The 22,973-nt window shown below is 40.7% G+C and overlaps 1 protein-coding gene across 2 annotated transcripts in view; it reads right to left on the bottom strand.

The window, feature by feature from the left end:
• Positions 1 to 22,590, bottom strand: part of VAMP4 (vesicle associated membrane protein 4) — a 44,300-nt gene extending 21,710 nt beyond the window's left edge. Inside the window, exons 1-2 of one of the 2 annotated variants that reach the window (XM_086694132.1) lie at positions 22,459 to 22,590; positions 5,781 to 5,900 (exon numbers count right to left, since the gene is read on the bottom strand). In XM_086694132.1, the coding sequence (XP_086550258.1) occupies positions 5,781 to 5,846 (66 nt within the window). In that variant the 5' untranslated portion in view covers positions 5,847 to 5,900; positions 22,459 to 22,590. Of the gene's footprint in view, positions 1 to 5,780; positions 5,901 to 8,884; positions 9,078 to 22,458 lie in introns of those variants that run through there. The other variant, XM_025926254.2, reaches the window with a different exon arrangement.
• Between the last annotated feature and the right edge of the window lie 383 nt (positions 22,591 to 22,973).

The following is a 22,973-nucleotide window of genomic DNA, read 5'->3' as shown; positions in this document are numbered from 1 at the left end:
GATGGGAAGCTTCTAGAAGCTGGCAAAGACAAGGAAACAGACCCTCCCTTACAGCTTCCAGAAGGAACACAGCCTGGCCAGAGCCTTGATTTTAGCCCAGGAAGACCCACTTTGGACTTCTGGTCACCAGAACTAGAAGATAATAGATTTGTGTTGTTTTGAGTTTGTGGTAATTTGTTACAAAAGCAATAGGAAACAAATACACCACCTATTGCCTTTTCTGAGAAAATTACTCAAGGAATTGCACCAGCCCAAACAACAACAAAACCCAATTAAATCAGGGCAAAGATTCTAAGACAGAGATTGATAAAATCAATGAACCTAATAAAATGTGTGGTCAGTTTTGAATAAATACGGTAATGTAATTGTGAACTACTTATAGCTACTGAAAAAGAAAAGGTATAATATAAGGAGAAACTTTAAAAGAGCCCCAAACCATTCTAACAAAACCTAGAAGCTGGGAGCGGAAGAGTGAAGCAAGTAAGTAACATAACAGTCGCACCTGCTGGGGAGACAAGTGGAGGCAGGGAAAGTGGGCCAGAATGAGGAAGTAAAACAATGGAAGGGACGTGGTGTTTGGTATGTTGACAGAGAAAACAGATTTAAACATCACTGTTAAAATATGAAGTTAATAACAAAAAAGAGAGATACAAAGGGAGAAAGGAAGGATACTTTTAAACTGCCTAGTGATACTGAGGCCGGGGAGATGAGGAAAAACAATCAATCTGCCAAAGAAGTCAGGGAAAAGAGGAAAAATATATGAAATATAATGATCTATGCATAATGATATATAACATATCACAGAGAGAAAAAATGAAAATAGGATGTATTCAATATTTTTTTAATATATATGTCTGAGCATCTTCTATGTGTCAGGCACTGTTCTAGGTACCAAGACAGCTTTGAACAAGACAAAGTCTGAGCTCTCACAGAAAAATATTCGATGGTAACAAATGCTATGCAGAGGGGCGCCTGGGTGGCTCAATCGGTTAAGTGTCCGACTTCAGCTCAGGTCACGATCTCACGGTTCATGGGTTCGAGCCCCACATCAGGCTCTGTGCAGACAGCTCAGAGCCTGGAGCCTGCTTCAGATTCTGTCTCCCCCTCTCTGCCTCTACCCTGCTCATACTCTGTCTGTCTCTCTAAAAGTAAAATAAATGTTTAAAAAAAAAACAAAAACAAATGCTATGCAGAGAACTGAAACAGAGATAGGATAGAAAGTGACAGGGTGACTAAATGAGATTAGGATGTCATGGAAAATCACTCTCAAGAAGTGAAACTTAAGCAGAGATCCAAATGATAACAAAGGGCCAACCAAAGATCAGGGGGAAGGGCATTCACCAGCATCAGAGGGACTGGCTAGCACAGAAAAAGCCCAAATACGTTAGTTGTTGTAACAAATGTGAATGGTATGAATGCTCCCGTGGGGGATAAGCTTAGGAATTCCCTGGGCCTACACCAATGGGTTAAGGAGGCACAAAGAAACACAAAGTCATAAAATGCTCACACCTGAGTTTGGATAACCAGATTGGCACTCCAAGAATAGGGAGGTGCAAAGGCACCCCAAAATAGGGAGGGGTGCTGAACCCCCAAAAATATATAGAGAGAGGCAAAGGCCTGAAATAGAATCAGCGCAAAGGTGCCCAATACACAGGAATAACAAGATTAGATATTCAGGGTGAAAGCACCCCAAGTTTAGTACTACAGCAGAAAGCTGCTTTCATAGAATAGGGCCAGGGCAGGTAAATTGGTGAATTGGACTTTGGACCACTGCACTGCAGGCAAAGCAGCCCAAAGTGGCTTATTAACCCTGAGGTTATTCCCCCTACCTGTCTCATCTCCTAGGCTGGCAAAGATAAACAGGCACAGCGCCTCTTGTCTGCTGTTAGCAACCATCTACCCATCTGCCCGGCACCTGGAATTTATTTTATATTGAGCCAAACCCCAAACATTGTGTATCCTCAAAATCCCCCTTTCGCCCTCACATCCACAAGTTAATGTTCCTAGTTTCTTTGTCTCTTTATACACACCCATCACGTTTGCAAGCCTTCTGATCTGAATAAATATGGGGCAAGGACCCTTATTCGGGGCTCTTGCCTTTTTCCCGGACATTAGCCATCTCTCGTTTTAATCCTGCGTTCGCTCTTTTGCTAGACAAAAGAGAACGTTAGACTTAGAGTCTACGACATGCTCCTATTAAAAAAAAAGAACTACATGTGATTGGAGTTCAAAAATTCCAGCCAATATCTGTTTACAAAAAATTCACCTAAAACAAATTATCAAATAAAGGAAGAAAAGAAGAGGTGGGAAAAAATATATCAGCAAATTCTAACAAAAAGAACGTTAGAGTTAGCAATATTAATACAAAGATGAATTTAGGACAAAAGCATTAAACAATCAAATTTAAGATTTTATAATGATAAAATGCATAGTCCACCAAAAAGATTTAACAGCAATGAATGTTTATATATAACAACATAGTTGCAAAAGATATAAAGCAAAAGCTGCTCAAATTATAAAGAAAGAAATGGATACATTCAAAATCATAGGGAAGATTTAACATACCCTTCAGGATAGAGAAACTAAGAAGACAAACAATAATCTAGAACTTTATATTTAGCAAATTTTAATTTCAAATATCCAAGAAATAGATGTGCCACAAAAGAATTTTAATAAATTCCAAAAACTAGAAATTACATAGGTCACATTCTCCAGGCATAATGCAGTGGAAATTAAAACAGGTAACAAAAGGGGCACCTGGGTGGCTCAGTCGATCAAGTGTCCGACTCTTGATCTAGGCTCAGGTCATGATCTCACAGTTCGTGTGTTTGAACACAGAGCCTGCTTGGAATTCTCTTTCCCTCTCTATCTACCTCACTCATGCTCTCTCTCTCTCTCTCTCAAAAATAAGTAAAGAAACTTAAAAAAAAAAAGTAACAGAATAAAACTTTAAAACACTCTTCTAATTAACACATTAAAATGTAATGGAAATTTAACAGACTATTTAGAAATAAGTGACACCGGGAACACTAGAGAACAAAATCTGTAGGTTATGGGTCATAGCAGCACTTAAAGGAAAATGCATTTATTTACGAAATCACAAAAACCGAATATATATGAAATAAGTATTTAACTCTTAAGATGGTTGAATTATTCCTAAGCAACACACAACTCCAGAAGTTTAAGAGAAAAAGATTAATGGATAACATAAAAATGTTACACATGAAAAACTATCATAAACAAAGTTAACTGGCAAGTAACAGATTGGGCAAAAAAATCTGCAACATACTTTCAGAAAAGGTCTGACATCTGCATTATATCAAGAGCTCTGAGGAAACAATAAGAAAAAGACGGCAAGGGAGAAAAATAGTCAATGGAGAGAGATAGGCAATTCCAGACAGAAGAAGAAATGGCCAATGATCACATGAAAAGATGTTCAAAGTCAGTAACAGTCAGGGAGAGGCATTAATTAATTCCTCCAACAAATATTTCTTGAATGCTATTCTAGCTAGAAAGTTTAACAGTCACTATATTTATGAAACAGTTTATGTGCCTTAAAAGATAATGACACTAATGATAAAATATATTTATTATAGTTGTACTATAAGAAACACACATGAAAATCAATGTCTTTACACCCATTCATTGAACAATCACAAGGGCTAGTGAGACACTATCAAAAAAAGAGAACAGGACACAATGAGATAACGCTTTACACCCACTAGGCAGATAATAATAGCAAGTGTTAGGAGGAAAAATTGGTGGTGAGGAGAAACTGGTTGGTAGAAGAAATGCAGAGAAATTGGAATCCACATACACTGCTGGTACGAATGCAAAAATTGTGCAGCCACTCTGGAAAACAATTGGGCAATCTTCAAAAGGGTGAATGGAGAGTTACTATAATACCCAACAATTCCACTCCTAGGTATTCACACAAGAGAACTGAAAACATGTTCACACAAAAACCTGTACATGAATGTTTATAACACTGCTATTCTTAATAGTCAAATAGCCAAGAGTCAAAAGCAGTATGCAAGAAGTCCTTAATATTAAAAAAAAAAAACCAAATGTCCGTCAAGTGATGAACAGATGTGATATATCCATATAACGGAATATTATTCAGCAATAAAATGGAATGGCATACTGATCTATGCTACAATATAGATGAACTTCAAAAACATTATGATTTAAGTCCAAAATGCCAATTACAAAAGACAACATATTGCATGATTCCATTTATATAAAATGTCCAGAGTAGACAAATCTACAGATTGGTGGTTGCAAGGTTGAGGGGATGAAGAGATGGGGGATGACTGCTAAAAGGTACAGGGTTTCTTTCTGGAATAATGAAAATGTCCTAAAATTAACTGCAGTGATAGTTGCATAATTCTGCAAATATACTAAAAACCATTGAGTTGTACACACTTTAAAAGAGTGAATTGTATGGCATATGAATTTTATCTCAATAAACCTGTTACTAAAAAAAGTGGAATGGGCAAGTGGAATAAAACTTTAAATAAAGTTTTAAAAAGTAATTTATAGATTATTAGAACCAGTTATCAAATTTCACCATCTGGTAACTATTCAAAAGGAGGTCTCTATTTAAACAGCCAATTTTGTTCAATTCTGATTCAATACCCTATTTTTACAATAAATCATAGTAGTAATCAACCAACAACAGTTACAGTTACAAGTCTCAGTGGTGGATTGACACTGTATTTTATAATTTTAAGTCTATATATAAAGTTTATTTTACAAGCAATTAGTCTATTGGTGGATTATACCTCCTTCAAGTAAAAACTACAGAAAGTTAGGATAAAGGGAAGACACATTTCCTGTATTATACTAAAAGACACTTTTAAATTGTAAGATGTTGGGCAGAGTGAATAATAGGAGGTTCAGAGCTTGTACAAAAAAGGAACGTGTAAAATAAAGTCAAGTAGACTATAAGCTCTATATGGGCCCTCCAGTTTTTAGCACAATAGCAGGTGGTCAATAAATGAATCAGTAAATGAAGGAATAGCAATGAGATAGGAAGTGAGCAAGGGCTTTAGGTTGCTGGATAAAAAAGAATACCACTAATTCCTTCTCTAATAAATATTTAGTGAGTGCTTATTCTAAAAGTAACCTATCTACAACATTTATATCAAATGTTGTCTTCCAAAATTCAGATTTATACACATCTGCATAGAATGTTCTGGGATAAATAGGAAATTGAACATTATAGAAAAACTACTCTGGACTCCGAGGACAGTTACAGAACAAGAATTCTTTATCTGCAATTTCAAAAATCTAAAAAGTTCTGAAAACCAAGAGGTTTTGTAAGTTTAGAGCCAAAACTCATTTGGAGGAAAACCTGGCGTGAACTGATGTTAGCTTTACTTACTAATCAGACATTTCTCTGAGAAATACTAACATACTTGGAGATGCTGCTCCAGACACTAAAAAGGCTGTTATATAATATGCACTTAACTACCTTACTAAAATCTTAAAAACTCTCAATTCCAACCAATTTTGGCCCAGAGTTCTGAATAAGATCCTGTGTATTTAACATTCTCTTTGAAAGACTAGAAAGAAGCAGTGAGCATAATCTGATCAATAATGGATGCAGGATTCAAATGAATCACCAATCTAAGGAACATATACTTTTAAATATTTACTATGAAGAAAAAAATATAAAGTAGAATACAGCCATAAAATTTAGATTTTTCTAAAACAATTTACAAAAGGAATGAAAGCATATTTTTAATCTGTTTAAAAACTGAAGATTCTGAACTTACCCTTTCACTTTTCACAGAACCAGTGACATCATCGTCATTTAGGTGGCGCTTGAACTTGGGAGGCATATTTTTTACTCAAGAGGTACTTCTCTGTTTCCCAGCAGAACAAGTATTCGCCACCTTAAGGGAAAATGCATGTCATTATATTTGAGACTTGAGGGTGAAAGCTAAAGTACTTAAATAGTGTTCAAAGCCTTGTATGGTGGAGCCTCCTTGACTTCTCTGACTTCAACCACTGCCTTCCCACTTGCTTCATTCCGGGTGATGCTGTCCTCCATGCCAGGCCTTGATACATAAAAAAGTTAAAAACTGTGAGAAAATGGATGTAACTTGTTAACTTGTGAAAGAGAACATGTGGGGGAAATCAGTGATTTTTTTTTTTTTTTTTTTTTTTTTTTTATTTTGAGAGAGATGGAGCACATGTGCGAGCAGGGAAGGGACAGAGAGAGAGGGAATCCCAAGCTCCTTGCTGTCAGTGCAGAGCCCAATTCGGGGCCTGATCTCAGGCACCGAGAGATGATGACCTGAGCCGAAATTAAGACTCGGAAGCTAAAACGACTTCTGAACTACCCAGGTGCCCCTAGTGAAAGTTTTTATAAAACTAAAGAGCAGATTGCCTAGGAGTGGGGGAAATTTGGAGAAAATGAGGCATTAAATGCTTTAAGAGTTTAACCTGGAATTAGAAGACAGAACACTCCTAGTTCTCTAATTTTTAGTTAGTTGATTAAACCATGATTCCGTTTCAAGTGTGAAATAGTGATTTCTAGGCTTCTGCATGGAGTTGGCAGGGTCAATCAGATAATTCATGCAAAAACATTCTGTAAATTGTAACACCCTATTCTAAAGCACAGCACTAGGCTCTAAGAAAAGGGATGTTTATTAAATACTGTGTTAAACAGAGCCAGGATGCTGTTTTGAAGGGTTTTTTTGGTTGTTGTTATTGGTTTTCTTTGGTTTTGGTTTTATTTCTTTTTTTCCTACAGAAAGTTTCACAGCTTTTCATATGCTAATATGCATTGTGGTTTTCCAAGAAAATGCTTGAGTATGCAGCTTATTCAAAATTTCTGGAGAAAAAGCTGACATGCAAACATGAGTTTTCAGTTTCTTGGATTAGAAGATGGATTAAAAAGTGAGAATAGCTACTAGCTAAAGTACTGAATCTTTTACTATGTGGTATGCACTGTGCTCAGTGACTTACATGTATTTTCTTTTAGTCTATATGATACGCCTTTAAAGTAGGCACTAAAAAGCTAAAAGAGAATTTAGGAAAAGTAACTAACTAATATTCCCTCTACCGACTGAAACAGCAGACACATAGACCCAAATTAACCAATGGCTATGCATGATCACTTTTAATATTTATTCAATTAGCTGCCTATCAAGTTACACAGTTCTGTTCTAGAAAGACCACTTCCCTATAAACAACCCAGCAGCCCTCTTTCCCCTTCCATAAGAAATCACCTCTAAGATCTTTAATTAAGCATCAGTTTGCTAGTTAACATATACAAGCCCAGAGTCCAGTTTCGTAAACCAAATAAAAGTAATATTTTAAGGTAGTGTCCTATCAAAACAAATTGATACACTTTTCTTTGATAAGAAATGCTTCTAAATCAGAAACCTAATCACTTGTAACAAAAATCAAATTCTTGCTACCTAAGTAACAGTTCTAGAGTTCATCCCACAATATTTCTGTCATGTACATCTGGCCCATTTTATTCCTCATACTTTGATTTCAGAATAATTCATTCACACAGAAATATTACAGACTCCAGGAAAAAACAGGAAGCAAGTTTTCTGAGCTTTTAATTATACCTGTATGTTATTTATATTTTAAACCCAACAAAGGTGCTTCTTTAATATCCCCCAAACAGGCAGACTTACATCTTTATGAAATATACAGTAAAGCTACAAGTTTAATGATGAGCAAACACCATAATCAGGTCCTACAATCCAAGGACCAGCCTCACAGAGACAAGAAAAGTGTCTGACAACAGAAAAGCCATCAGCAAAGCATCAGGCAAGATTAACTATGCAACTGATGATTTGTGTCAAATAACTAGTAGAAATAAAGAATGCTCAGAAATCAGGCATATATTTCTACCTACACTTTCCCCTGCAAACATTACATATGAATTCAGGGATTTGTGTCTGGGTAAATATGTAAATAAGAGAGCTTTCATCATGCATTTCATACTGAGAGTGGAACAGCAATACACAATTCACTCTAAAAATGTCACATCACCATATGCTTATGTCATGACCATACGTTTACAATTTCGTGTATATATATATTTTAAGAGGCAGTAGTTTTCTATTCAATGTCTTTACATGTAATACACTTCTAACTTGTTTAGTAAACGTTGGCCTCTTTTTTGCTTTAGGCACAGAACAAAAACCCCTATGTATTTCATTTCACACAAAGCTTGAATCTGGGCAGAGGTTTCCCTTTTCCCCGCCTCCATTCCCTTCTGACTCCTCTTCCTTATCTCCATCAACAGTCTTGACTGGTGCAGTTTCACGGAAATATGTGACTTGGACACAGCTTGGAGATGTTACTCACAAAAACTATCAAACTGTAATGATTCACGTCACCTGGACGTTATAAAACACAGCAGCGTTGGCGCTCTTTCTCCCTTGACTTTAAATAATGAAACAAATCCATCCCCTCCAGCAAGTAGCTCGGTTCCCCGCCCCCCCCCCCCCCCACCCCAATTGTCGCACCAGGCCTCGTCCTCCGACATCTCCTAACTCTTGTCCTTTCTACCCCAAGATACCCACTCACATTCCAGGGTGCCTCCCACTCTTCTCAAACCCTCCCCACGCCCTCCACTGTTCCATCTCCCAGAGCACCCTTCAATTGCCATTCTTCTCCCCCTCTCCCCCCACTCCCGCACACCCCCGTCCAGGTCGTCCTCCTCCACAACACCTGGCCCGAATCCAGCCTTTCCCCAGTCGGGGGTCCCTCCCCGACCCCCCCCCCCCGCCCGCCCCAGGCGGGTCTCGCCGCCCAACGCGGACGTTGGGACGCGGCGGAACAGGGGCGTCGTCTCCGTTTCCTTCCTCCTCACATCAGCCCCTCCCGTCGAGAGGGCCGGCGCCAGTACCTGAGTCTCCCGGGGAGCTCCGGGCAGCTCTCCGGGGCCGACAGCGCTGGGAGGGCGGGGGAAGGAGTGGGAAGCGCAGAAAGAAAACGGGGAGGGGGAGACAGTGGGCGCGGACTCGGCGTCGGCCGCTCCGCCGCAGCTGCGCCCCCGCTCATCGAGCCGATCGGCGCTCCGCGGCCTGGCGCCGGGCGAGGGGGCGGGCCCAGGCGGCGGAGATGCTCGAAGGAATCGAGTGAGTGGAGCGCCTCCAGGGGAGGCGGAGGAAGCTGGGAGAAGTCCCTCAGGGCGCGCGCTGTACAAGGCCGGGACGGGTGGAAGAGGCTTTTAGGTGATGCTTTAGGCGCAGCCCATCACCCTTGGCTAAAGAAACCGAGTAGAAAACAAGGAGGATGGTTCGCAGCCCCGGAACTACTTCGGATTGTCTGGGCCTTTCCGGAAGCTCTAAGTGACCCCTTGTTTATCGATGCAGTTAGACTAGCAGGGAGCTATTGAGGGTTGCGAATCCCACTTCATTTCAGACGTTAGGAATCTCTGGTCTAGATTTACTGGCGGCTGCAAGCTAGTTTGGGTAGATTTGGGACGAGGACTCCGTGCTCTTTCCCCTGTATTCTTTTTAACCTAAAATAACTAGGTACAGACACCGGAGCCTTCAGGTTTCAGTTAGGAAATCACCCTTGTATGGCCTGTCCACTGTTCTTTTCACCCTCTCCCTTCACCCCCTCAGTATCATATTTAAACTTCCAAGCCTGAATTAGGTGGGCATAGTAATCCAAAACCATTCTAGATAATGCTTTTACGGTCCCTTGTTTCATTTAGCCATTCCTCCCACACACGCCGCTGCTGGACTGTTTTACTCATTCCCCCCACCCGATCATTTGTGCATTACGCATCTTTTTCACTTACTACGTGTGGGTCCCTTGTTGATACAGCGTTGCAGGCATTTTTCAGTTAAAACGTACCTAACTGGAAGATGCCCTGGCTGGGATGACTCTGATTATCTAAAGTTCAATCACCTGGAAAGCTTTAAAAACTACAGTGCGCAAACACTACTTTGAGATTCTGATTCAATCATCCTGGGATGCTGAGAAACAGCCGTGGGTTGTCAGTTGAAGTTTCTGAAAACCTGGCGTTAGACTCGCTGTGAGTTTACTACTCAGACCCAGGCTGACTTGGACAGACACCACCCACCTAGAAGGAAAGCTTCTTACAGTTTCTCTGCTTAGGCATAATGGTGACACTACCCTAGACCCCACAGATGACCCAAAAGTTATTTCCTTCTTCCACAGGTGATTTTACGTCTGTAAATCTGCTTGTTATGGAGTGTCTCCCTCCTTTGGTGCCTTAGCCAGTTAGAGTCTGAGGCACTTACAGCATCAGCCTTTCTTACTTACACAACTTAAGAGTGTGATTGAGCTGTAGGAGCACCTCACTGCGTAACTTGTATAACTAATTCTTTTTGTTTTAACCATAATTCTTTAGTTCTGCCAACCATTTTGGTAAGATTGCTGAGGGGAGGGGTAATGCCAGTCCCACCCCTTAATCACCTGAACAAAGTCCCTTTGACTCTCCCCTATATTTTGGAAAGGGTAGAAAATGTCACTTTACAGTTACTATGAATCAGATATACCAGTAAGCCTGAAAGGATATAAACAGCACTGGATGTAAGGTCAGAACAGGGTTCCAGGCTCACCAACTTGAATTATTTGGTTATTTTTAGCCTATTTTCTCTTTCTTGAGCTTCAATTAATTATTCAGATGTTCATCTTCCAATTTTCTTATAATTTCTCTTTCATCTGATATATTTATTTTCTTGAAGTAGGCTTCCCACCCAGCGGAGCACAAAGCGGCCTGAACTCATGACCCTCAGATCAAGACCAGAGCCCAATTCAAGAGTGGAAGGCCTAACTGACTGAGCCACCTAGGTGCCCCTGAGCATCTGATTGATTCTTAAACTTTCTATTCCTCCTGTTTTTAGCTCACATCATGCTCAGAGTTACCTAGCACTTCTAATTCCCGAGCCTTATTTATGCAGGGTTTAGCCGTGTAAATCAGGTTGCTTCATGGCCTGCTTAGGATTCTTGTTTCTTAAGTCTGCTAAAGTAATTGTCACTGATTCATCTACTTTGCAGGCTTCAATATTTTGTTGTTGTTGTCTCTGTTCCCATAAGGCAGAAAAAAAAGTACAATTCTAAACATGTGAACAACTGTTCAACATCAGCCAAAATGTAAATCAAATACCATTTTTCATCTATCACTGACCGGGAAGGAAGGAATTTAGCAGCAGATCTGTAATACATTCTCTCCCCTTATAGAGGAATACCCCTAGAAAAGCAAGCAAGCATGTAATTCTTAGAAATATGGAATAACAGACCTCCTGACAAACAAATTAATAGTATTTGCTAGTAAGGAGAGTTGATATCTATGGAATTCCTTCAGTAAGATATTCCTGGGCTGGGACTGTTTATGGTAAACACCCCCGAAATCTGTGGATTTGAGGTGCATGACTGGAAAATATCATGTAATTTATGTAACTCAGCATGTAATGGAGATGTTCCAAAACTGAGTTGGTTGCTTCTGTGTAAGTGAGGTGACTACATACCTTACTTAGAAACCACATCTATGATCTTAGGCAGAGATGCACCCAACGCAGGAAGAAAGGACCTGGGAAACAGCACTGAGTCCTGAACCTCTCCCTATTTTGTGCCTCTTGGTCAGTGGTATCTTTGAAATTAGTACAGTTTAAAATGGTAAGATCTCTGATTTCTGAGTCTAATTTGAAAATTTGATCCTTTTGCTAGCTCAATGGCAAAGATTAAAAAGTTTGACAACACAGTGATGGAGATGTGTACGCGTGGTATTGTGGTGTGGGAGGTGGGAAGAACAAGCTTTCTTCAACACCTGGTGGAAGTATAAATAGCTACAAATTTTTTTAAGTTCAGGGTGGTAAAACACGTCAAAAATTATATTAAGTTCCTTTTGACCTAACAATTCTATTTCTAAAATTTATCCCACTGATATACTTCCCCAAGTTGTATAAAGGCATTTTCTAAGAATATTCTTCAAAGGATTTTTGCAACAAGCATGGAAAAAAAAAGAAGCTTTAACTGTCCAGCAATAGGAAACAAGTTTGGAATATCCATTTAAGGTAACAGTATATAGTGATTAAACTGAAGTAGATATACATGCACTCACTTAGAATATCTCTATGTGGTTTTGAAAATATTTTATTTATTTATTTATTTATTTATTTATTTACAGAGACAGGGAGAGAGAACACGTGAGCATGAGTGGGGGAGGAGCAGAGAGAAAGGGAGAGAGAGGATCCAAAGCAGGCTCGGCATTATTGTGGGATCCTGACCTGAGCCAAAATCAAGAGTTAGACGCTTAACCAACTGAGCCGTGCAGGTGCCTCTCTGTATGTTACCGTAAAGTGAGAAAAGGTGCAGAACAGTACATGGACTCTGCTTCCATTTGAACATCACATACGAAAAAACCCAGAAGGGCTGAGAATCTGGCATGGAATTTGGCATGAATTGTGTCCTCCCGAACCCCTCCCAATTCATACGCTGAAGCCCTAACCCACAATGTGACCGTATGTAGAAACTGGGCCTTAGGTAGATAATAAGGTTTAAATGACGTTGGTCATAGGGGTGACGCCCTAATCTGATAGGGCTGGTGTCCATGTGTGTGTGGGCATGGAGATGAGGCCATGTGAGGCCACATTGAGAAAGTGGCTTGCAAGCCAGATGAAAAGGTCAGGAAGAGAGGTCTCACCAGAAACCAATCCTGATGGCACTGTGATTTTGGACGTTTAGCCTCTAGAAAATTTCTGTTGTTTAAGCCATCTGGTCTGTGGTATTTTGTTATAACAACCTCAACGGACTAACACAGAAAGGAAACCTTTTCTCATTGTGTGGTATTTTGTACCATTTATATACTACAGGAGAGAGTCTCTTTCCCACTGAAATTGAGACCAGATGTTCATTGGTTAATTTAAAAAGTCAGGAGGCACCTGGGTGGCTCAGTCGGTTAAGTATCCAACTTCAGTTCAGGTCATGATCTCATGATTTGTGGGTTTGAGGCCCACAGTGCAGAGCCTGCTTGGGATCCTCTCTCTCTGCTGCTCCACCACTCACTTGCTCTCTCAAAAATAAACAAACATTTAAAAAAGTCAGTTAAAGTGGTAAGGATTTAAAAAAGCAGATATACTTTAATTTTTTTATTTTGACTCAAAGGTATCATCATACATTTACTCACTAATCTTTGAAATAGGGCCAAGACCTTGTATCTGAAAATGAATCCGTTGGTTGGAGTGCCCCAGTGTCTTTATTATAAATTGCACTGCTTAAATTGTTTATAATTCCCAGAGCATGGGAATCCTCGGCTTCAACTATTATCTCTATGAAGAAGACTCCAAGGAAGAATGTATTTAAGGGAAAGGGCACTTAGGAGAAGGTAGGCATTAGAGATAGGGAGAGCAGTCCATGAGAAGCGGTTGGAGCAGCAGACATGACAAGACAGGGCAGTGTAAAAGAAAAAGGAAGGGTTATTAGCATCAAACTTCATGGGTGCCTGGATGGTTGTTGGAAGACCATGGACTCTAGATCTTAGGGTGGTGAGTTTGAGCCCCACATTAGGTGTAGAGATTAATAATAATAAAAAAAAAAACCTTAAAACCCCATTAAAAAATAATAAAAACTTCAGGGGTGCTTGGGTGGCTCAGTCAGTTGAGCGTGCAACTCTTGATTTTAGCTCAGGTCATGATCCCAGGGTGGTGGGATTGAGCCCTGTGCTGGGGCTCAGTGCAGAGCCTGCTCAAGATTGTCTCTCTCCCCCAGCCCCTCTCCCCAGCTCACGCACGTTCTCTATCTCTCTCTCTAAAATAAAAAAAATAAAAAGACTTCAGAGAAATTGGTGGGGGGTGGAGGGAAGTGGGAATGAAGGCTAGAAAAAGCCATTAGATTTGCTGACTCACAGAACATTATTGATTTTCAAGAAGTATTTCAGTAACATTGTGGATGTGGAATGCATCTTGTAAGAGTTATTTTTTAGTGGAATTGCAGATTATAGATTCCACTTCCAAGAAATTTAATTGTAAAGGGAAATGGCACACTAAATTGCAGTTCAAGCAGCAGCACAATCAAGGTACTATCAGAAATGACCAAGTTATACATAGGAATGGGGAGTAAGGAGCCACAAAGAGAGTGAGACTGTAACGCAAAATCAAAACAAATAAGGATGGGTGATGTCCCTTGCAGAGGTGGGAGGATCAGGGTTAGAAGAGTACCAGAGGTACATTCTGGGCAGGATGGAGAGAGAATCCTTTCTTGGAGGCAAGAAGAAAGGAAGTGACTGATAAAGATACAGAGAAATTTTGAAATGGAAAAGAGAAGAAGTTAGGGAAACTCACAAGATCACCTAGAAATGTTCAGTAAAACTCAAGAGTCAATGTGAAGGGTCAAGGAAGCAGTGTTACAGTTGGGAGTGTAAAGAAAATGGAGAAGTTTTGGAACTTAACACAGTGAACAAAAGGATGGCTCAGCAGCTGAGAAGATCCAGGCTAGAATGGTCATTTTGACTGCTTTAAAATCAAGGATGTGGACTTAGATTCCTTTTTATCCTCCATCATATCTTGCACAGTACAAGCACACAATTAATTTATTGAGTGGGTTATGCTTTTTAAAGTTTGCTTTTGAAGGAGCAAAAAGACGCAAGAAAGAAGAAAATAAGAGAAGTGATAGAGAAAAGTTTTAGCATTCCCAGGGCATGGGGATCCTACAAGCACTTAGCCTGCTGCATGACTTCACGGTCACTAACTTTCAATACCAGTTTCATTTCCCGGGCAGCAAACAAGGAGTAATCTCTGCCTCCTTATTATCTTCTAAGAATATCACAAGCTCTTAGTAAAACAATATTTATACATTCTTGTCACCTTATAAACAATATAGAGTTTTTCCATTTTTACAGATTTGCTTTTCTCTGAACTGTTTCATTGTTATTATAGCTTGACTAGCAAGAAAGAGTCTGGCCTATTGGCACTGATTTTCTTTTGGCATTTCAAGGTAACAGGAGAGGAAAAAAGAATATGAGCAATGTAAGTTTGTGACTCATAAAAATAAAATCAAGAAATGAAACAGAGGCAACGTGATTACTTTAAACCTTAGTCAATATCATTGCCTTTAAATATTTAAATAAATATTGATTTTGGGATTCCACAGTCATTTCAGCTCATTATTCATTCAAGTCAAGTTACACTTGAACTTCATTGGCATTTCAAAATGCATTTCCTGGAGACACTTTATCTTTGTATCTTACTTATAAAGTGTAAACAAACAAAATACTTTAATTTTAATTAGCATTAACTAGAAAACAACTTTCTGAATCATCCATAGCTTGCCATATCCTATCCAATTTTCCCCTATGTTGTGGTAGATTGCATGTCTATTTTTCATCATTAATAATAAATCAGTTTTGGGGTGCCTGGGTGGCTCAGTCAGTTGGGCGTCTGACTTTGGCTCAGGTCACAATCTCAAGGTTTGTGAGTTTGAGCCCCGCATCTGGCTCTGTGCTGACAGCTCAGAGCCTGGAGCCTGATTCAGACTGTGTCTCCCCCTCTCTCTGCCCCTCCCCCGCTCATGCTCTGTCTCTGTCTCTCTCTCAAATAAACATTAAAAAAAATAATAAAGCAGTAGTTTTCCTTCTGGCTCTACTTATGCTTGTTGTTTGAGTTTATTGAGCATCCAACTCTCCCCACTTGAAAAGAAAAAAAAAAAGAATTAACAGAAAAATTCACAGTATCTTTTCTGTGACTCTGAATTCATCACATCTGCTTGGAATGTATACTTTAATGTTAAGCAGTCCCAGGACTGGAACATGGCATATGGGATTAACTATAGGATATCTCTCTGGGATCAAACTCAATGATAACCATCCTTATGGAATGTTTTAAGGAAATTCTTTGGCAATCACTGAACCCCTGTCCCCATCCTTCATAGCTAGAGCAATAAGTTTTCCAATTACTTTCTAAAATGTCATGATAGTACACTTGAAAACATACTTGTGCTTAGAATTATTTGGAGAATTCTTGAGAAATTATTCTTGAAAAAAGAATGCATCTTTATGTTCTGGAACCTATTTACTGCAACCCAGTATACTCTTTTTTTTTTTTTTTTTTTTTTTAAGTTTTATTTATTTAAGTAATCTCTACACCCGAAGTGGGGCTTGAACTCAGGACCCCAAGAGCTCCTCCAACAGAGCCAGCCAGGCGCCTCAACAGTATATTCTTGAAGACAAGTGTATGAACTTCTATTTTAAAAGTTTGGTCTTTTGGGGTGCCTGGGTGGCTGAGTCAGTTAAGCATCTGACTTCGGCTCAGGTCTTTATCTCATGGTTCTTGAATTTGAGCTCTCCATCTCTGTGGTCAGCACAGAGCCAGTTTCAGATTCTCTGTCCCCCTCTCCCTCTGCCTCTCCCCAACTCGCATTCTCTCTCTCTCTCAAAAATAAACATTAAAAAATTTTTTTAATTAAAAAAAAATAGAAGTTTGGTTTTTTAAAATGTGTGTACAAATCCTCTGAGTCTGCACTAGCTCTTAGGGCTTTGACACTGACAACAGGGCTCCAGAGCTGCAGCTGAGGCATATGCCCCAAAGCAATGGCAGCAGCCACGGGCACAGATTTCCTGCTTCCTCATTTCCCAGGCCCCCTTCACTTCAGTTCCTGTATTTTTGGTTCCAGAATTTCCATTAAAAAGTAGATTCTAAGTCTCCAGTGAAATTGTCCGTGTTTCATCTATTTTTATGAACATTTTAATCAGAGTCCTTGTCTGTTAATCTAATCCTGGATTAGTTATGGGCTGGATTCTATTGTCTATTTTTCTCTTGGTTTTTGGTCATAAGACTCTTATCTCAGCATACCTAATAGTTGTGTTTGTTTCTTTTTCTTTTTTTTTTTTTTGAGAGAGAGCACATGCATTTGGGAGGAGGGAGGGATGGAGGGAGGGAGGGAATCTCAAGCAGGCTCTTCGCCCAGCACATATCCCCATGCAGGGCTCAATCCCATGACCATGAGATCATGACTGGAGCCAAAATCAAGAGTCAGATGCTCAATCAACTGAGCCACCCAGGCACCCAACCTAATAGTTTTTGATATTCAGTACTGATTATTGAGTATAAAATAATTGAGTATTAAAAATGGAATATAAAATACTGAATGTAAGAAATATTGTGTATGTATGTGATATTATCCTCCAAAATCTTCTAAAGAAGATTCACTCTCATCTCTGCTGATAAAGATGCTAAGCAAAAAGCCTCTGAAAAACAGTGGTTTGATCATCTCAGCCTCCTACCCCAAAACAGCTTTAGAATTCAGCAAAATTTTGAGGAGAAAAATATCTGAGTCCCTCAATTCATTACTGTTTCCTTCTCCCTGAGATCCTGGCTCTCTAAGATTGCAGTTTTGTCTTTCTGGTCCTGGGAAACCCCAAAGTGTCACTGGTTTGCTTGTTTGTTTTGTTCCCACAACAGTCCTCCGCCCAGGCAAAGCCCAGATGCTTGCTCAGGAGCTTTACCTGCACCCGAAATCTGTAAGCGTCTCCAGGGCAAACGCAGACCACCTTTTCGCAGTTCCTTCTCTGGAATCTTGGCCCTTTCTGTCTTCCTGCTTAAACAGTCTTCTGATTGCTTCATAGAGATGTTTTTGGTATTTATCTGGTTTTCTATTAATTGTTAGAGGGAGCAATGGTCTGTCTCAATTTACTGCATCATACCTGAAAGGGAACTTTATCTAAGCTGCGCTTAAAGTACTGTAAAGGGATAAGCTCATTTGCTAGCAACTATGCAAGAAAGTAGAGAGGGTTTTCTAAACGGGAGAGTTTCTTAGGTCCTCCCAGACACACCTCAGTAGTCAGAAGTCATCACTTTTCATGGCTTCTGACTGGGGGAGAGTGAGCGTGAGAAGAGGATTCTGGTTTCTTCTGGCAATGAAGGCACGTTTAATCAGAGATCCTTGAACCAGCTTCCCTTCTGCCACAGATCACAGATTTCTTAGACAAGAAGAATCTCCTTTTACGTCATATTTCTATCTGTACGTAGGCTATATCTAAACCTCTATATGTATGATATATATGCATTTATCATTCCTATTTTCCTTTATTAGAGTTGTGAATATTTTTTTTCATTTTTAATCTTTTTCTTTTAAGCAAAGAAAATTCTGCATCACTGCTCACACTCATTTCTAAGCTTAAGACACGATCCTTGAAAAGCTGGGTCTTAGAATCACAGTCACACTTCACTGAGTTAAAGTAATATCACAAATCACAGTTCCCCACTTTAGATGCTATGGTCATGGGGCGCCTGGGTGGCTCAGTCGGTTAAACGTCCGACTTCGGCTCAGGTCATGATCTTGCGGTTTGTGAGTTCGAGCCCTGCGTCGGGCTCTGTGCTGACAGCTCAAGCCTGGAGCCTGCTTCGGATTCTGTGTCTCCCTCTTTCTCTGCCCCTCCCCGACTTGTGCTCTGTCTCTATCAAAAATAAATAAAATGTAAAAAAAAAAAATTTTTTTAGATGCTATGGTCACAAGTATACATGAACAGTTATGTAGAAGGAATGGAATTATAACATCCAAATAACTTTAATAGATGTATTTCAAACTTTCTTCAGAGAATGAAAAGTTAAAGTGAAATAATAAATCTCTAACAACGTTTTTCTAAAAGAATGTAATCAGGTTTTCACTAAGGACCAAACAAGCCTTTCTGGTTTATTCTTTGCATAATTATAGATTCAAAGCAGTAACAAAAGCATAGGAGAAATTCTCTCAACCACGAAGAAACATTCACAATGCTCCTGTTAAGTGACAGGCATTGTGCACCAAGAACCTTTGCCAATCTGGTCAAGTCTAGGCACCTCTTATCAGAGTTACATTTCTAAATGCATCAAAATAAAATACACAGTGGCACCTGGGTGGCTCAGTTGGTTGAGCATCCGACTTCAGCTCAGGTCATGACCTCACAGTTCGTGAGTTAGATCCCCGCATCAGGCTCTGTGCTGACAGCTCAGAGCCTGGAGCCTGCTTCGGATTCTGTGTCTCCCTCTCTCTCTGCCCCTCCCCTGCTTGTGCTCTCTCTCCCCAAAATAAATAAACATTAAAAAAATTTTTTTTTAAATAATAAACTACACAGAATTGCAAAGCAAGGCAATTTATAATGCTATAAAATATTTTAAAAGTAAAATTTCTGATACACTAAGGTATGTGCTTTATTAACTCCTTAAACCACAAAATCTAGTGTCATACTCAACATCTACCATGATTTTGAATTAGTAACGAGCATAAACAATATTTCAAGATATCTATTTTTGTTTTTTAAATAATTTATTATTTTTTAATTTAAATCCAAGTTAGTTAACATATAGCGTAGTAATGATTTCAGGAACAGAATTTAGTGATTCATCACTTACATATAACACCCAGTGCTCATCCCAACAAGTACGCAACCCCCCACCCAACACCCTGACAACAACCTTCAGTTTGTTCTCTGTATTTAAGAGTCTCTTGTGGTTTGTCTCCTTCTCTGTTTTTATATCATTTTTGCTTGCTTTCTCTTTTGTTCATCTGTTTTGTACCTTAATTCCACATATGAGTATATTGCAAGATATCTATGATTGTAATGTGATACAAAAATCTTAGTGGTTCCAATTGGTAATAAAATCACAGGTACAGCTAGTACTACTGACAAGGTTTACTTTTGTGGAGAAGGGTCTCCGTCTATAGTTGAAGGAAATGCTAAATTTATTAGAGGTTAGTGGAAATAAAGATACAATTTTTTCCCCATCGAAGTCCACAGACCCTCTGAATTCTATTCATGGGTCCTCAAGGGTCCCCAGATTCAGAACTCCTGTTTTAAGTATTCCACCCTCTCCCATAAGGCATGGATGGCCCTAAGGATATCGTGAGTTCTGAGCAAAAAACAAACAACTACGTTTGTACCTGTTTGTCCCAGGCATGAAAAATCCTACTTTTTGGTAAGGTTGCTCTTACTGACTAGAATACATGGGTTCTGCTTACTAACATGCACATACTTGCCTTGCCCAGGGTCCTGTACCATCCCTGAGAAGCCTGGAGTTAGATCAGACTTGAAAGGTCATCTGGGACAATAAAAATGTCTGTCCCTAGAAACTAGAGGTATGTGCCAGGCTCTCTGCCAATATGTTACTGCATCTGATTCTCACGGCAATCCCATGTTATTATTCCCAGCTTCTACAGACTCATTTGTTCACTCACAAAAAGTATACTGGACGTTTATTGTATATCTCTTACTAAATTAAGTTGTGTGCCTTAAATGTAAGCACAGCTGCTGTCTTCAGACTTTATAGTATAGCAGGAAAGAAAGGCAGAAATAAATTATATGTTGTGATAAATGTTTTGAAAAGAACAAACGAGTAGCTATTTCAAAAGATAGGGCTGTCAGGGGGGATTTTTCCGGGGTGGGGTGGGGGAGGGGTAACATTTAGGCTGAAACCAGAAATATGAGAAGGAATCAGTCATGCAAAAAGCAGCAAGAACAAAGGCTCTTAGGCAGGAAAGTTTAGTACATGTGTGTATGCATATGTGTATTTAATTTCCTGATTTTTAAAAAAAGTTTTTTTAAGTAAGCTCTATGCCCAACATGGGGCTCAAGCTCATGACCCTGAGATCAAGAGTCGCATGTTCTACTGAATGAGCCAGCCAGGTGCTGTCCCTCTTAACCACTTTTTTATGTTTATTTATATTTGGGGCGGGGGGAATGGGCAGAGAGAGAAGGAAAGAGGGAATCTTAAGCAGGCTCCGCGCAGTCAGTGTAGAGCCCAACATGGAGTTCTATCCCATGAACCCTGAAATCATGACCTGAGCTGAAATCAAGAGTTGGACACTTAACTGGTTGACTGAGCCACCCAGGGCCCCCCTCTTAACCATTTTAAAGTGTACAGTTCAGTAGTGTTAGCAATAGCCACATTACAAAAGAGCTCTAAAACTCTATGTAAAACTAAAACTCTATGGCCACTGACCAACTCCCCACTTCCCTCCCTCTCAAAACCTTGGCAATGACAGTTCTACTTTCTGTTTCTAAGAATCTGACTACTTCAGATACCCCACTCAAGTGGAATCCTATAGTACTTGTCTTTTTGTGACTGGCTTATTTCACTTAGCACAACATCCTCAAACATTATCCATGTTGTAGCATCTGTCAAGATTTCATTCACTTTAAAGGATGATTAGTATTCTACTGTATGTAAATAGCACATTTTCTTCATGCATTTGCCCATCGGTGGATATTTGGGCTGCTTCACCTCTTAGCTATTGTGAATAGTGGGACACATGTGGCACCACCGGGTGGTGGAGAAGCCAGTAATGCCGTCAGGCAGCTAACCCCAAATTGGGCTGTCTGCCCTCCATTTCCAGCTGCTGTCTCAGAAGGCCTTTTTGGGCTGGGATCCCTGCGCTCACGAGGCTCAGCAGGTGGCTGTGCACGGGCAGCCAGAAGCCAGGAGGAGGGCAACTATCTGGAGAGGCGACAGGGGAGCAGGCTGTCCCGGCCACAGGTATGTGGATAAATCCCAGATGCAGCCTACTCCAGTGTGCACACTTGCCTAAAGGGAAAGCTAGAGGACGTCTAGACTTCAGGGCCGCTGCCTGGGGCAGTGTTCAACAAGAGACCCCTGGAGACCTGATTACTGGTAAGCCCCAAGCGGCCCCCACTGGCGGCCAGTCCAATGGTAGACTGACTGCTGCCTGTTGAGAACAGCTCCCTGAGAAAGATTTGTGGTGGCTGGTGGGCTCTCTTGGGGCTGCAGGCTTGGCAGGTGGTCTGAGACCACCCTAAACTCCCCAGGCCTGGAGGGCCCAAACTGCCTTCCGCAAGCAACCTGGGTGCACACTGCGCCCCAGCCATCCACAGCCAAGGCAGAAGGGACATGGACCTGGACCAGGCCCAGTGTCTGGAGAGGCCAGGTCGCCAGTGCAGGCTCTGAGGGGTGGGGAGGCATGTGCCTCATGCTCCTGGCAAACATAAACCTTCCCAAACGTGCAGGTTCCTCCTGGGGGCAGAGGTAGAGGAATCTGGGCTTCACACCAGGGCAGGGACTACTTATAAAAGCCCCCAAAAGGAAACAATCCAATACCCACAGCAGAATGGAGAAATGAATGTGGTACGGCCACACAATGACACCGCACAGCAATATAAGGTACAACTTAAACACGACACTATGGGTGATTCTCACAAACATCATGTTAATGAAAGAAATCAAAGAATATATTCTGTAAGATTCCATTTATACAAAAACCAAAAATGGGCAAAACTAAGCTGTGCTGGCTTAAGTTAGGATAGTTGTTATCCCTGAGAGGAGGATGAGTTACTGGAAGGACGAAAGAGGACTTTCTGGACTTCTGGAAATGTTCCGAGTTTGGTGCCCAAGAGTGGGTGTATTCAATTTAGGAAAATTCATCAAGCTACACACTTCTGACATGAGCATTTTTCATTTGAAAAGAAAAACAAATTTAAAGGACCCACCCCTCCTCCCTCCCCAACCTTTGTCTTCCTACCTTCAGGAGTCAAGATGCTTTTGACCTTCTGCAGGAAAGGCTGGTCCACAAAAGCCGGCGGCGGACAACTCATCCCCAGTGTTGGGTCCTTACTGTCTACGTCAAACATGATGACGCTGTAGTAGGGCTGCACTGGGAAAGAGAAGCAAACAAGTCTCTGCCTGACACCACTTACACATCTACACCGCATCTCCCCTGTGACCTGTGGGGGCCGCAAGCGGCTCAGTTAGGATGACGTGGAGGCTGTGGTTCGCCTGTAAGGGCACTGATGTCACTGTCAGGGGAGTCCTTGTCAGTCAGGGTTCTCCTGTGAGCACCCCACCTGAGAGACAGGGCATTCATCTCATCTTCTTCCACATTTGAAAGCACTTTCCAGGGGCGCCTGGATGGCTCAGTTAAGCATCTGACTTCGGCTCAGGTCATGATCTCATGGTTTGTGGGTTCAAGCCCTGCGTCTTGGAGCCTGCTTCAGATTCTGTGTCTCCCTCTCTCTCTGTCCCTCCCCTGCTCGCACC

The sequence above is a fragment of the Puma concolor genome, chromosome E4 (assembly GCF_028749965.1).
Source record: "Puma concolor isolate L17-30 chromosome E4, mPumCon1.1.hap2, whole genome shotgun sequence".
NCBI classification, from domain to species: Eukaryota; Metazoa; Chordata; class Mammalia; order Carnivora; family Felidae; genus Puma; species Puma concolor.
The sequence above is the reverse complement of the archived record's forward strand: the minus strand, read 5'-3'. Positions and strand labels throughout refer to the sequence as shown.